At 41.5% G+C, this 16456-nt stretch overlaps 1 protein-coding gene across 4 annotated transcripts in view; it reads left to right on the forward strand.

Moving 5' to 3' along the window:
• Positions 1-16456, forward strand: part of Pde1c (phosphodiesterase 1C) — a 459933-nt gene that overhangs the window by 427076 nt on the left and 16401 nt on the right. For all 4 annotated transcript variants that reach the window (XM_040738289.1, XM_040738290.1, XM_040738291.1 and 1 more), the window contains 3 exons: positions 3086-3206; positions 5705-5880; positions 12966-13169. In XM_040738289.1, the coding sequence (XP_040594223.1) occupies positions 3086-3206; positions 5705-5880; positions 12966-13169 (501 nt within the window). The remainder of the gene's footprint in view (positions 1-3085; positions 3207-5704; positions 5881-12965; positions 13170-16456) is intronic.

Below are 16456 nucleotides of genomic sequence, written 5' to 3' on the forward strand. Positions count from 1 at the left end.
CCTCTCAGCTATTGCTTAGATTGTTAGTTGGCTGTCAACCTTGTAGATCTTTGGACGTTTCCTTGGTGCCAGATTTCTCTTTAAAACCTGTATTGGATGCTTCTATTATGGTATGTCTTTTCTTGCTTTCCTCTATTCTTCCCCTGACTTGATCTTCTTGCTTTCTCATGTCCTCTCCTCCCCTTCCCTCCTCGTCTTCCCTTCTCTTTCTCCTAACTCCCTATCCCCTACCCCCATGCTCCCAATTAGCTCAGGAGACTTTGTCCCTTTCTGCTTCTCTGGGAGACCATGTATATATCTCTTAGGATTCTTCTTGTTCCCTAGCTTCTCTGGTGTTGTAGATTGTAGGTTGGTAATCCTTTACTCTAGGTCTAAAATCCATATATGAATGAGTACATACCATGAATGTCTTTTTGTGACCTCACTCAGGAGGGTTTCTTTTAGTTCCATCCATTTTCTTGCTAATTTTAAGATTCCATTGGCTTTTTCAGCTGAGTAGTATTCCATTGTGTAAATGTACCACATTTTTTTCATCCATTCTTCAGGTGGGGGGCATCTAGGTTGCTTCCAGGTTCTGGCTATTACAAATAATGCTGCTATGAACATGCCTAAGAGTAGAATTGCTGGATCTTGTGGTAGCCTGATTCCTGTTTTCCTGAGGAAATGACATACTGATTTCCAAAGTGGCTGTATGAGTTTGCACTCCCACCAGCAGTGGAGGAGTGTTCCCCTTTCTCCACATCCTCTCCAGCATAAATTATCATTGGTCTTTTTGATTTTAGTCATTCTGACAGGAGTAAAATGGTATCTCAGAGTTGTTTTGATTTGCATTTCCCTGATGGCTAAGGATGTTGAGAACTTTCTTATGTGTCTATCAGCCATTTTGGATTCCTTTATTGAGAATTCTCTATTTAGTTCTGTACCCCACTTTTTAATTGAATTATTTGGTATTTTGGTGACTAGCTTCTTGAGTTCTTTGTAAATTTTGGAAATCAGCCCTCTGTCAGATGTGGGGTTGGTGGGGCTGCTGTTTTGTCTTCTTGACTGTGTCCTTTGCCTTACAGAAGCTTCTTAGTTTCAGGAGGTCCCATTTATTAATTGTCGATCTCAATGTCTGTGCTACTGGTATTATGTTCAGGAAGCAGGCTCCTGTACCAGTTTGTTTGGGGGTACCACCTACTTTCTCTTTTAAGAGGTTCAGTGTGGCTGGGTTTATGCTGAAGTCTTTGATCCAGGTTAACTTAAGTTTTGTGCATGACAATAGATATGTATGTATCTGCAGTCTTCTACACGCAAGCATCCAGTTATGCCAGCACCATTTGTTCAAGATGTTTTCTTTTTTCCATTGTATAATTTTAGCTTCTTTGTCAAAAAATCAGGTGTTCATAGGTGTGTGGGTCCATACCAGGGTTTTAAATTCGATTCTATTGGTCTGCTTGTCTATTTTCTGTCAATACCTATATATTATAGGACTATAGCCCTATAATAGAGCTTGAAGTCAGGGATGGTGATGCCTCCAGATGTTCCTTTATTATACAAGATTGTTTTGTCTATCCTGGGTCTTTTGTTTTTCATATAAAGTTGAGAATTGTTCATTCAAGGTTTTGAAGAATTGTGCTGGGATTTTGATGGGAATTTCCTTGAATCTGTAGATTGCTTTTGGCAAGATTGCCAGTTTTTACTACAATGATCCTACCTATCCAAGAGCAGGGGAGATCTTTCTATTTTCTGGTGTCTTCTTTAATTTCTTTCTTTAAAGAATCAAAGTTCTTGTTATACAGGTCTTTCACTTGTTTGATTAGCATTATCCCAAGGTATTTGATGTTGTTTGTGGCTATTGTAAAGGGTGATGTTTCTCTGATTTCTTTCTCAGCCCACTAATATTCTGTACATAGTAGGGCTACTGAATTTTTAAGTTAATATTGTTAATCTTTGCTGAAGGGGTTTATCAGCTGTAGGAGTTCACTGGTAGAGTTTTTTGGGTCACTTATACAAATTATTATATCATCTGCAAATAGTGAAAGTTTGACTTCTTCTTTTCCAGTTTGTATCCCCTTGATCTTCTTTTGTTGTCTTATTGCTCTAGGTAGAACTTCAAGTACAATATTGAAGACGTATGGAGAGAGTGGACAGCTTTGCCTTGTTCCTGATTTTTTAGAGTAATCATGTTGAGTTTCTCTCCATTTAGTTTGATGTTGGCTGTTGGTTTGCTGTATATTGGTTTTGTTATGCTTAGGTATGTTCCTGTTATCCCTGATCTCTCTAAGATGTTTATCATGAAGGGGTGTTGGATTTTGTCAAAGGCTTTTTCAGCATCTAATGAGATGACTATGTGATTTTTATTTCTCAGTTTGTTTATATGGTGGGTTACATTGATGGATTTTCCTATGTTGATCCATCCCTGCATCCGTGGGATGAAGCCTACTTGATCATGGTGGATGACTTTTCTGATGTGTTCAATTTGATTTGCCAGTATTTTATTGAGTATTTTTGCATCAATGTTCATGAGGGATATTGGTTTGTAGTTCTCTTTCTTACTTGTGTCTTCCCACATTGTTCTTGTCCCCATCCTTGAGAGCTCAGGTCCAACACACAACCTTCACACAACTGCTCACTGATCTATATAGGAGAAAAACATCTCCCTCTCTGTTCTATTCTATTTCTTTCCCAAGAGCCTTCATCTAGGCTTCTTCTTTGGTCTTGCAGAAACTCTAGGGGTTATTTTTGTGCCTGTTAAATCTTACCTATAAATTCCTTGAGAGGTGCTGGGTTGCATTATTTATCTTTAGCCTTTTACAAAACACATCACTGTGCATGTTACATAGCAGGTGTTAAATTGTGTTTTTAAGCATTCAGTTGAATAACTTATTAAGAAGTCCTAAGGACATTATATAGGGGAAATGCAACTGACTAATGACATTCAATAAGAATGAGACCAACTAACTAGGCAGACTTGGAGCTCCCATGTAGATGTGGTGTTTTGTTTATTTGTTTAGTGATGGAAAGGCTAATTGGTTTCTAGTGGAAAACCTGGGAGGGACCCTGTTAGCATAATGTTATCTGAGCTACCCCTGCTTCCCTATAGGTTTTATTGACTTCATTGTGGAACCTACCTTCACTGTGCTCACGGATATGACTGAAAAGATTGTGAGTCCATTAATCGATGAAACCTCTCAGACTGGTGGGACAGGCCAGAGGCGCTCAAGGTCAGTGGGAAAGCTGGAAATCTGGGTGGGGAGGGAATTCTCATGTTGGGGAATGTGTGGTGTTACAGTGAGCTGTACTCTCCACTTCTTACAGGAGACATGTCTGTTTCCTTTCTTTAAGAGGCTTTGCAATGACGTTATCTGTGCTCTCTAGGCTGACCCATAAAGTCATCCAAGGGCAGAGTGGTATGGCCCCACTCTCTGAAGCCTTTGGTTCTTGCAGCACTGACCACAGCACTCCTCCTGTGGGGCACAGAAAGCCCTTGTTCCTCATTCTGCAGATGGTCGTGTTTTTGATTAGAGTTCTTACGAGAAATGAAGCTGACTTTCATTTCTATTCGGGAAGAAAGTAGAATACATATTTTTAAAAATATATAACAAAACATCTAGTGCCATGGATCACAGCGTAAATCCTTAAAGATATCAAATGTAGAACAGTAAAAGGCCAGACTCTCCAGTCAAAGTTCAGGCTTAACATCCTGATTCTACTTGTTATCAACCCATGTAGTCTCATATGAATCAGCTCACTGTCCTAGTTTCCTTCCCTAAGGCTGTGATGGAAGCATGTACAAAAGCAACTGGAAGGGAGAGTTTATTCAGCTTATAGTTCCTTGCTACAGTCTTTCACTGTACGGAAGCCGAGGCAGGAACTTGAAGTAGCTTGTCACATCCAAACTCAAGAGTAAAAAGAATCAGTTCATGTATATTTACACCCACTTCACTTTTCCTCTTTTGTACAGTCCAGGACCCAAACCCATGGAAGTCCCACACTGGGCTTGGTCTTCCCACAACCATTAATATAATCAGGATAATATTCAGAATGATAAACTTGATCTAGGTAATCACTCACTGAGACTTTTCCCAGATGATTATAGATATGCAAATTAAACTCACCTCACATTCAGGTTATTCATTTGAGAAAATAAGGTTATAAATTGAATTATTCAGTGTTTATAAGGTCATTGGAAGGCCTGCCATATAGAAGTGCAGGCCACAGTAAGGCTGGCAGTTATTCCTTATTGGCATTGCTGATTCTGGTACTACAACTTCTGCTACTTTTGTTCTTGCTACCACCATTACTTTAGCATGGTCATCACCACTACCACCACCAACAACAACACTACCACCACCATCAACCATCTCTACCACCATCACCATAACCATCACCACCTCCATCACCACCACCAGCCCCATTACTACCACCATCACCACCACTACCACCACCAACACTTTATCATTTCTAACATGACTCTTAGCTGTTGCTAACCCATTGCAATGATAGCTTACCTCTACATCTTTGTAACTTTGAGCTTTGTTTTAAAGGATGTAGGCAGAATTGGTTATAAAATATGAGAAGAAATGAACATAGAAATAAGTAAATAGGGAGAAAGTAAAAAAAGAGGAATTCAAAGTTGGTCAAGGTGAATGAGCCCTCATTAAATTCGCTAAAAAAAAAAAAAAAAAAAAACAAGCACGGGCAAAGCCCTTGATAAGTCTACATGCCTTCTTAGGCATTTGGATACTGGCTAAAATGAACTTTAGTAATGCTTCATTATCATTTAGTGGCTCTGACTTACAGCAGCAGTAAATGGTATAGCTACTTAGGAACTTCATCAGAAGAATGCTGCCTTCAGATATGGGCAACATATCCCGTGTTTAAGGCACAAAGTAGAATTCATTGAAAATTAGATCTCTGGCATGGTTTGGTGATCCACCATCCCTAAGAAATGCAAGGGAATTATTTCCTTTTTCTGAGCTTGGGAAACCCAAATTGGAGGAATTCTGAAGGTTAGTAAAATGGCTCAGTAGGTGAAGGTACTTGTCATCAGACCTTATGACCCAAGTTTGATCCGCAGGACCCACATGATCAAAGAAGTAAACACTTCATGGGTATTATCCTCTAGCTGCCACATGTATGTCCTGGCATGTGCATATAAATAAATGAATTAAGTATAATAATCATAAAATTAGAGGGATCCTGAGTCCAGAAGGATGTTAGAGCTGGACAAAAGGGACCAGTTTGTTGAGTAACTTGGGAAGGTGATCAATGTGATAGCAGGTAGATGCACTGTGAAGTAAATAAAACTCTAAGTTTGTTTGTTCATTTAAAAAAACAGAACAAAAAATGCCAGGGGATTGCAGTTGAGAGAGAGAGAGACAGAGAGAGACAGAGAGAGACAGAGACAGAGACAGACAGAGAGAGACAGAGAGAAACAGAGAGAGAGAGAGAGAGAGAATGAATGTCAAGTCAGCATAGAAGGATGTAAAGAATACTGTGACAGCTGAAGATGCAGTGTTTGTATTCGTTTCTGCTAAATCTTAGAATTTCCTACCTGTCTCATATGTGACACTGCATCTCTATAAAGCCCAAGGCCTGAGGGGATCGTGATGGCAACTCAGCCAATACTACCAAGCCTTTTGTGGACTTTCTCAGTGTCTGTATGTTGCAGACACTGACACTAACACTCATCTTTGGTATGACTTGTTTTTTTCTCCAGTTTGAACAACATCAATGCCTCAGATGCAAAGCGATCAGGTGTCAAGAGTTCTGGGTCAGAAGGAAGCGCTCCCATCAACAATTCTGTCATCCCTGTTGACTATAAGAGTTTTAAAGCCACCTGGACTGAGGTGGTGCACATCAACCGGGAGCGGTGGCGGGCCAAGGTGCCCAAAGGTAATGTGCTCCTCTGGAAGAATCTTCTAGCATTATCCAGACATACTCAGTGTCCACTTGCAAAACCAGTGACTTCCTTCTGTGATTTACAGACCTTTCTAGTAAAGCACATTGCTCCAGTGCCTGGAGGTGTTGAATAATGGGTAGTACCATCTGCCAAGTCTCAATCTGTCCAACACTGAATGCACGGTAGAATGTCGTAGACCTCCGGGCCTCTCCACCCCGTGTCTTTGTGTGACACAGCTAAACCTTTTTCCAGTGTAGAGTTCCAATAGGCCTGAGATTAGCATTTCCCTGTCTCTGCTAGATTACCATGTGTTACATTTCATGTCAGCAGCCACAACTGCTAGTAAGGCCCCGTCAACAGCTGCCTGCCTTTTGTGTTAAGGTATGAGGAACTTTAATTTCCTCTCAGGGTTTTCCTCTAGTCATTGTTCCAGCCATGGATCTGATGTTGTTTGTTTTTTGAGGTGATAATAACTTGTAAGCAAACTGCAATTTCCTGAAGCAAATCTCATCCAACTTCAGACCAGAAAGGTTGTGACTCCTGCTATTATGTACAGAAAGATAGGAAAATTGTATGTTCCTTCCTTGGAGCTTAATTCATATGCTCATGTTTGCTGGCATTACTGAGCATGACTGGCATATATGACATAATTACACTGTTTAGGTGGCGAGGCACATACACTCAGGGAACACATGGATCTGTGATGCCAGGTCTCAGGGAGGGTTCCACATGTGAAATGGCTCTTGATGCTCAGATAGGGATGATTGCTTCAGCTTTGCGGACGTGAACCCTCAACAGCACTCAGTGTCTGCTGGCACCTGTTGTATGCCATCTATTTTCTAGACTCCATGCCCAGTGCCAAGGGGTAGTATAGATATCACTATACTCTGGGTTCATAGGAAGGCCTCTTACGTTAGAGCAGTGGTTCTCATCCTGTGAGTCATGACCCTTTTGGGGGTCAAACAACCCTTTCACAGGGTCCTATATCAGATATTCTGCATTAGATATTTACATTATGATTCATAACAGTAACAAAATTATAGTTGTGATGCAGTCACAAAATAATTTTATGGTAGGAGGGATCACCGCACCATTTGGAACTGTAGTAAGGGTCCCAGCATTAGGATGGTTGAGAATCACTGTGTAAGAGTTTGATACAAGGATGAGTAAGAATTCCGTCAATACCTGGTACTTACTATCACCATGCCTCCAGAGCAGACAAGGTTGTTGAGACTTTGTGCTCAAACAACACTTGTACTGTGTACTATGTCAGCACAGGTGGAAAGGAGGTAGGATGGTTGATGTCTTGGGTTATTTTCTGTTGCTATAACAAAATATTTGATACTCGGTAATTTACAAAGAGTCAAGAGAATGATATTGGCATTTGGCCCACCTGTTTCATGGTGGAAGCCATCACATGAAGAGAAAGAGCCAGTGGTAAAACTTGAATCTCTATGTCTATAGCCCAACTAATGTCATTGTGGAGCCCTCACCCTCGAGGTGTGGCATATCCTCGTTACCTCTTTAAGCCCCCACTTCCAATCGACAGTTAAATTAAAGGATTGGTGTTTCACTGCATGAAAGCTAGGGAACAACTCTAAGTCCTAGGAGGAAGTTCTGCAGACCCCACAACAGGTGGAGAGAAGCACCCTGCAGCTAGGTTGTTTCAAAGACCAGATACTGACTTGCCAGCAAAATACTACAAAAACTATTGCAGGTAAGGCAAGGGATTTAGATTTATGATGTTCTTGGGGGTACAAATGAAACATTATCATTGGGGACAGATGTTGCACCCTAAGCTATGGAGGGCTCTAACAGCTGCTCTATGTTTTAATTGTAAGGACTTAGGGTCCATTCAAATGTGTCAAGCATTTAAATCCTCCATGTTGGCAGGCTATTGCACCTTCAGAAGAACACTCTCCCACGATCATTACACATGAACATCCAATTTCTGACAAAACACAATTTAAAAAGGTCATTCAAAATCATTTGTTTGCAATTATCTTTGTTACTGAAATTACCTCCTGAACTAATCACCTGGGGAAACGTTAGATGGCTTCTTTTCCAAGGAATAACTGGTCCTTTCAAAAGGACGGATCAATTTAAAATGCACTAGCTGTGTAGCTAGAGATAAGGAAACTATTTTAAGCATCCTGAAAGGACTCATCTCTAACCATGCCTGGGGCCTTTGGGAAGGCATCCAGCAGGTAGAATTTGAAGGACACTGGGATTTGTCTGCTGGTGTTAGAAATAGGAGCAGAGGAGATAGCCCATGTGGTGACACACTTGTAATGGAAGCCTGCATGGTGGTATGTACTTGTAACCCCAGTGATGGGGAAGCAGAGACAGGCTTCTCACTTGCGCTCACTGCCTAGCCAGCCTCTCCCACATAAAGAGCTGTAGGTCAGTGAAAGACCCTGTCTTGGGGGTAAAAGGGGTGGATAGCACTTGAGGAACACACACACATACAAGTATACACAAATGCATAAACATACACACAAAAGAAAGAAGATAATGGGCACATTGTAGCAAAAGGAACAAGGTACGGCCCTTAGGTTATGTGTATTTAGACACACATAGTAAAGGAGGAGACATTTAGTTATGAGGGAAATGAAGACATGAATCCCAACTTGTACAGTTTTATTCTGGGAGGTTCTTTGAGACTCCAGCCTGGACATGGCCCTGTACATTTCAGAGATATCCCTCCCCTCCTTCTCTGTATTGTTTTGGAGGCTGTCCTGGAACTCGCTCTGTAGACCAGGCTGGCGTTGAACTCACAGAGATCCACCTGCCTCTGCCTCCCGAGTGCTGGTATTAAAGGTGTGCCCCACCACCACCTGGCTGATTGGTATTTTCATAGGAAGCTGCTATAAGAAAACCTTCTGAGCTCTTGGGTGCCCCGCAATGTCCTCCTTGTTTCTGCATAGAGCATAACTGAGTACATATATGTCAGCCAGTTAGATACCTATTGTCTCATGTTCATATTCCCATCCCCTATTCCCCATCCTATTTAAGCCAGCAGTTCAGAGTAGTTCCAGGGATAAGTAGCCCAGTGGCATTTCCATTAAGGAATCTATAAGGTCATTACTTACAGAGAAACCTGAATAAAGACTCCAGTGCATTTTTGAGAGTGCATAGGCATCCAGTGTGTGAAGTGTGATTTACAGATCCCAAGGACTCTGTCACACCCTAACTCTTCAGCTGGTTTCCATTGTTTTTTTTTTCTTGATGAGTCACATCAACCCAAGATAGGTTGAAGGAGGAGCAACAGAAAAGAGACCATAAAGTTTGTAGCCTACAGGCCAGAAAGTCTTGGGGTGCCAAGAAGTCTAGATCTAAGACTTGATGACTAACTTCTTTGTATCCATGCCAGCACTGGAACATGTGGGCCCATGCAGATTGACATGTTCTCGCTGAGTTGTTCTCACTGTAGAGTGATGGTATCCATACCAATAAATTTACCCCAAGAGTGTAAAGGAATCTGTAGTGAGACAGAAGTCAACCTTGTGTACATGTGTGTGAGTTTAGGCTTATATGTGTTGGCTGTTGTCTCTTTGTCTTCAGCAGTATCTCTGTGTACTCTGTGGCTGATGACACTCACACAAGTCAAAGGCAGGAGGTGAAAAGACAAGCCAAAGAGCATTGTGGGGCCATGGCTAGAATTTACTAGAAGGTTGTTGCAAAGAAGGGATTCATACCGTGGGCCAGGCCCCTATCTGATTTGATCGTGTTGTAACAAGAGCTATCGTTTGTTAATTTGAAGTAACTTTTCCATGTAAGTTACACTTAAGCAAAAGCATATTTGCCTTGGAAACATTCTCTTCCCTTCTTCTCAGTTGTTTTTCTATAGCTCCCATGAAAAATTGTTCTGACTCAGTTGTCAAATGAGATTTTCTTTCTAAGATAACATTGTATGGTGTGCCATAGTGAAGAACAATTTAATAGCTTCGGATTGTATTTAAATATTTTTAACTTGGGGATATTTTGAGTATTGGAAGTTTGCCATGTTCTCAGTAATGGCTCTGTGAAGGTGGCCATAGCTAATCCTCTCTGATAGTGCATTCTAACTATGGAAGACTCTGCTTCTGTTGCCCTTTATATAATGAAAACAGTTATCTTTTTAAAAATAGCAAAATATAATATGATAAATAAAAAGCTATCACATTGGGGCTGGACAAACAAACAAGGAGAAGGCGCAAACATCAGATACTCACTTGTTCTCACGTTCAGGAATCCCGCAAAAACACTAAACTGGAAGCCATTCTATGTATGCAGAGGACCTGGAGCAGACCTGTGCATGCCCTGAGCATGCTGCCTCCATCTCTATGAGTTCGTGTGTGCCCTGATCATGTTGATTTACAAGGCCTTCTTTCCTTGGTGCCCTCCACCCTCTCTGGCTCTTATACTCTTTCTGGGTCCTCTCCTGCTGGCTTCCCCGAGCCCTGAGGGGAGGAATTTGATAGAGACATCATATTTAGAGCTGAGTGTTCCAAGGTCTCTCACTCTCTGCATGTTATCTGGCTGTGGGTCTTTTTATTTGCTCACTGCTACCGAAAGAATCTTTTCTGATGATGGCTGAGCAAGGCACTGATCTATGAGTGCGACAGGGAAAAACAGTCATCTTTTTATTTACATAAAAGTTAAGGAAGCTGATGTTTGTCAAATATGATTTTTAGAATAGTACCAGAGAGTCTGTATACTTTTGTGTTGTATCAATCTAAGGTGCTAGGTTACATTGATAGTTCATGTAAATCATATGCATGGGTAGCATCTCATGGCTCTCATGGCTTCATCAAAGCCTTCAGGAGCACATAACATGTGATATGTACTGTGCCAACCAGTGATGAGTGTGACATTTGCCCTCAAAACACCTAAGGATATAAGGAAGCCTGAATGAATGTCCTAGAAAACCTCAATGCTTGGCAAAATACTGGCAATGTCAACTCACCACCTTTTTATGGACATTCTTCCACTTTTTAGTGGAGGTCAGAAGTTGAGTTATTCTAGTTTTGGATATGATAGATATTTATAAAGAAATACTTTCTACCCTTTCATTGTATATCATAAATACATCTTGTTGAGGAGAAGAAAGTTACAACACAATGAACGGCTAATACTTAGACATTACATCAGAGCTTCTCAGTACTTGCTGTGTGCCAAAATTACCCAGGAAACATTTGAAATATATTATCCTATCCCTGTTCTTTTAGGCTCTGATTAAATTTGCTTGAGATGAGGCCGGATCATTGATTTGGATGAGAGAATGAATGAGTTATCAGATGGATAGATTGCTGGATCAATGAATTATTAATAAAAATTCCATGCTGTATTAAAGAAGACACCTGGGATAAAGAAGCATGAGGGTCTGCAAAGCAAAAACAAAGACAGGCATCATGAACATCCATGAAATGCATGTCCGTGAGCTTTGTGAATCCACCAGACTGGGCCAGAATGGGACTTGGAGTGTGTTAGCAGTTAGCACAAAAGGAAATATCAGATGCACAGGCTGTCTGGTGTCCATTAGATTAAAGCAATCATACTGCATGCAAACAGCTCAAAGACCAACACTAACCCAAGGGGAAGACAGGGGGCCCCTGGTAATGAGAGGTGAGAAGTTTTTAACTCATCTAGAGAAAAATGCAATAATACTTTTCATAGATGAGGCTGATGATTTCAGGAGTGTATTTAGAGTGAGCGCCGCAGGGTGAATCCCTGAAATGTACTGTGGTTTCTGGCTATGTAAGGGGCCTTTCATATATGTTGTTCTCTACAGCACAGACCTGTTATTTGCCCACCAGCCTCCATGATCTGACCTGTGCCTGTTCTGGGTCAGTTGAGCATTTTTTCTATGATTGACTCCTTGCTAAGTCTCCTTTGGGCCAGTTCAACATCCACAAACACAGCAAGAATGTTCCTCTCAATGTCTCCATGTTGTCTGATTTCTCTGAAGAATGCTACAGTTTCTACAGATAATTTTTCTAATCAGCTTCTCATCACTCAGGACTTGGTGAAATTCTATCTTCTCAGTAAAGTCCTCTCCACCCCTCTGTTTAAAGTCATCTCTTGCCCTGTGCTGACCATGTCCATCCTGTTCTGTCTCTTTGTGTTCAATTCTTGCAATAGGTTTTCAACATTCAAAATTATCTCAGTCTTTTGTTTACTTAATTATAATATTCTCCATGTGGTTCTGTCATGCTTGCTGTCATATCCCCAGTATCTAAAATTATTCTTGGTAATATTGCTGCTAAATAAGTACCAGCTAAATGAGTGAACCAGTGTTTTCATAAATATTTGATGCATGCACTTATACTATATTTTCATTAAGGACAGAGTCAATCAACTACATTAGAAATAATATGAATACTCAATAAAAAGGAGGACCCAGAGCAGGTCCCTAGCCAAACTGAAGGCTACCCCTCATCCTGAGGAGAGTCAGGTACCTTAGGATTTGGAGCGTGCTTTTAGTTTTATGAGGTTTCATATACTTCTTTCTAGTTTTAAATTCACACACTCTGGCTTGAGCTTGTAGTCTTCTAATGATGGTTATTCTCCCCAACTTTTTGTTCCATAGTCAGTTGTTAATGTTTAGGCTGTGGGTGCTAAGCAAACCTCATAAAATGCCATGTATTTTTTTTTAAACTGTGGTTGGGGGAAAGTGTGACCATGTCTCTCAGCCTCGATTTTCGTACCCATAAAATAGGGCCAGAAAATAGCTTTAAGGATGATCAGAAACAACCTTGGAAGACTGCTGAGCACAGTGCCTGGCATGAGGATGCGTTAGCCAGAGGTTATCAGCAGCGTGCGTGCCATCGCTGTTACATTGCCATTATTATGTTCTGCAGTTCCACCCTCTAACACAAGACTTTCAGGTGTGATCCATCTTACTGATATCCTAAAATTCACATGTCCATGTGACTTGAATTAATCAAGAATATACCCAATGCCCTCAATAGGCTGCTTAGGTCATTTTAGTGTACTAGCTCCCATGTGGGTCTCTGCAGGTGATTGTTTTTCAAAAAAAAGGCCATTTTCCTGATGGTAGACCTCTCTTTCTCTTTCCTCACTGCTGGGGGTGTAGAAGAGAAAGCCAAGAAGGAAGCAGAAGAGAAGGCTCGCCTGGCTGCCGAGGAAAAGCAAAAGGAAATGGAAGCCCAAGGCCAACCTGAGCAAGGCAAAGCTGAGAAGAAGACATGTGGAGAAACGAAAGGTCAAGTCAATGGAGCTCGGACAAACAAGGGGAAGAACCCCAAAGGTGACAAGGCCGGAGAAAAACAGCAGAATGGTGAGAAGGGGCTGCCTGGGAAAGATTCTCTTTGGGTGACAATGATGTGACAAACAGAAACTGGTGATGCCCTCCCTTTGCTGGCAGCACACATGGCTCCATGTTTCTCCAGAGAACTAGTCAGTACCCATCCTATGGCTACCAGCTTAGTTCTGTCTTTCTATTTGAAATGGTTCACACCTCTCTGGCCCTTTCCTGATACTGATACTCTGAAGACTCTCACAGGTCACGCAAGTTCCTATGAATAAGTATAGCACAGCCTGGATTTCTTTGAAGGTCAACCTCCCAAATAACATTCCACCCCTTTAACCAGGCCATGCTCCAGTCTGCAGGGGACCTGTTGCCAATGTGTGCATCTGTACATTGACATGGCCTAAGCACACATATTAGGTGACCAGTCAGCCTGGCTTGGTAGATGAAGACCCCAAGATACAGATTTTCATTTCTAAAATCAAAATGGTCCTTATTTTCAGACAATTGATGAGTTCTTACATTTCATGCAATAAATATTTATCAACCACTTTCTCTCAAACTCTGTATTAGATCTGGGAGATTTAGGAATGGAAAGGATAGGGAAAGCCTGTGATGTTATGTCGATATATACACCATCACATATAATTCTAAAGGAATGTGTCCACGATGCAGAGATGAGGGAGGGCAGAGAAGCGGATAAAATTCCCAAGAGTCCTGCCCAAAGGAAGAGATTGCTGTTGGTAGTTGACGTATTGAGATGAGGAAAGTATCTGAGATGTCTTCAGAAGGAGATGGTTCCTGGTTTTCAAAAGTTTTAGTTTGTGGGTCAGTTGAGGGAGAGGCTTTTCAGTCAGAGAGCTTAAGTATGGGTCAAGGCATGGAACCAGCTACCCTGTTTACAGACGGATCAGAAGGAAGTTCTGTTCCTGCAGCTTGCAAATGCCAGGCTCCTACTGGATAACAGGGTACCTTTGCAAACAAATCCGTATTCAAGTTACAATCCTGTTGCTTCTCTCTCCTTGGAGACCTTAGTTAGAATATATAACCTTTCAACTTCTGTGTAAAATACATATAGAACCTGTTCAGATCCCCAGCCTCATGTGAGAATTCAGTAATAATCATGGTAGTCAAGCCAGCTAGAGACTGCCTCAAAATACAAGGTTGATGGTGATTGAGGAACACCCAAGGCTGAGTTCTAACCTCTAGAGGTGTAGATAGATGTAGGTACACCATAAATTCTAGAATTGTAGACATAGTTCCGTGTTATAGATAGGAAAAATGAAACTCAGAAACTAAAGACTTAATCAGTCATTAAGTAGAAATGCTTGCCTTTGGGGATCCCTATTCTCTGTTCTATGGCCAGCTCTTGCTTACTCTCTGCCCAGCCCAGCACTGCTGTGGAAAGGTGGGCATCAGAGGAAGGCCAAGCCCTGCCTGCTGTGCAGAAGACAGGGTAGTACACACTTTCTGTAATGGGCCAGATGCTAAATCCCTTTGACCTCATGGCCATGTACTTTCTGTCACAGCTATTCAACATAGTCCTCAGCTAAGAACAGTACATGAACACATAATTGAGGTTGTAGTCAAGTAGGACTTTATCCTTGGACATTAGAATTTTAATACAATCTAATATTCATGCCACATGATCATTCTAATCAACCCTTTGTAGGTATGAAAGTCATTCTTAGTGTGTGGATCATGCAAAACCAGGCAGTGGGGTCATGAGGCCTAGTTTTCCAGTGGTGTAGTAGTTGTTGAAAAGAACCAATAAATAGCAACACCTAACACATACATACATACATACATACACACACACACACACACACACACACACACACACACACACACACAAACACAAACACAGACTAAACACATTTTCAGCTCTACAAAGACTTGGAGAACAGGGGAGGCATTAATTAATGAATGTTTATTTTTTTGAGGGTAGAACTTGAAAGACACAAACTAGGAGCCTAAATTTTGAATCAGGCCAGGCTGGTGTAACAACCATGTTGTAAAGTGGGTGGCAATCTACCATTTTCCTTCAAAATTAAGTATGGAATAAAGAGTGGGGGAAAACAAATTTAGAACAATAATAAGAATGACTGGAGGTGGTTGGGGACTTGTGTGCAGCAACATAATTAAGATGATTTAGAGCTGCCCAGAAGGTGCCTTCATCCTGTTTATTGAGCATCAGCTGACATCTGCCACTGTTCATGTATGGCCCAGGGGGAAGTCACCTAATGGGTTCTGTTCCAGGAGTGTTAGCAAATAGGCATGTGTCACTTTCTCAGCACACTTCTATGTGGAACACAAAAGTGTTTTCTAGGTTAGAGTGGAAGGATATTGGCTAGAGATCTCCTTTGGTGAATGAAGGAGACTCTAAGCCTTGTTTTCCACCAAGGTAACTTCTCTATGAGCCTCCTCAAGTCAGCTAAGAGGACAGGCTATGTGCTGGTTGCCTGTGGCACACACACACTTCTGCTGCAGAGAGAGCTAAAGCTCTCTGGCTCAGAGCGACATGGCCACCCCAACAGAATAACTAGGAGTGCAGACGTTCACGCGAGGAAGATGGACTGTAGGAAACTGCCAGTGATTACTTTAAGCACAGGACTTGAGGTGTTCAGTTCATCTTTAACATCTTAAATAGGGAAAGCTGAATCGTTTCAAAGGTGTTCCAAAAGAATTCAGAGGATACAAATCATGTCCTCCAACGTAAGCCAACCCTGAAGAGACACTAACCATCCTTTCTTAATCCTTTCAGTCAATCTGTTCATCCCATTTCAGAACTAAGAGTTAAGGCAAGCCTCATGAGTTACTTGATTTCTAATGTAACCAGACTTGTCAAACTTAATGTGTATCTCTATTGAATACATAACAGCCCAAAATAGCCTCAAATTATCCCATTACCATTTCTTCCTAGGTCTATAAGTAAAAGGCCTTTAAAAATGAACACGGGACTAGAGAGCCTGAAATCTAAAGAGTCAGTGTCATAGGAAGGCTTCAGGTAAAGTAGTGGAGAGCTGGGCCTCTGGAATCAGCCCCATCCATGTGGCCTGTTATTGCTTCACTGAGACTGATAATATGTGGCTGGGGTCAATTCCCTGCAAATCAGTTTGAGCACAATTACTTAGCAGGAGACCATTGGTCACTTGTTAAAAAACAGTTTCAGACAGGCAGCTGAAACAGATCTAATAGCAGCTGCTAGTAGTTTGTGGCCAGAGGAAGATGGAGATGTGAGGCTAGGGTAGAAGGTGAGGCCAGAGTCATATCTGAAACATGTGCTGGTGGCAGTTCATCTAGCCAGCATTTGCTCT

The sequence above is a fragment of the Mesocricetus auratus genome, unplaced genomic scaffold, assembly GCF_017639785.1.
Source record: "Mesocricetus auratus isolate SY011 unplaced genomic scaffold, BCM_Maur_2.0 Super-Scaffold_100676, whole genome shotgun sequence".
In the NCBI taxonomy this organism is placed as follows: domain Eukaryota; kingdom Metazoa; phylum Chordata; class Mammalia; order Rodentia; family Cricetidae; genus Mesocricetus; species Mesocricetus auratus.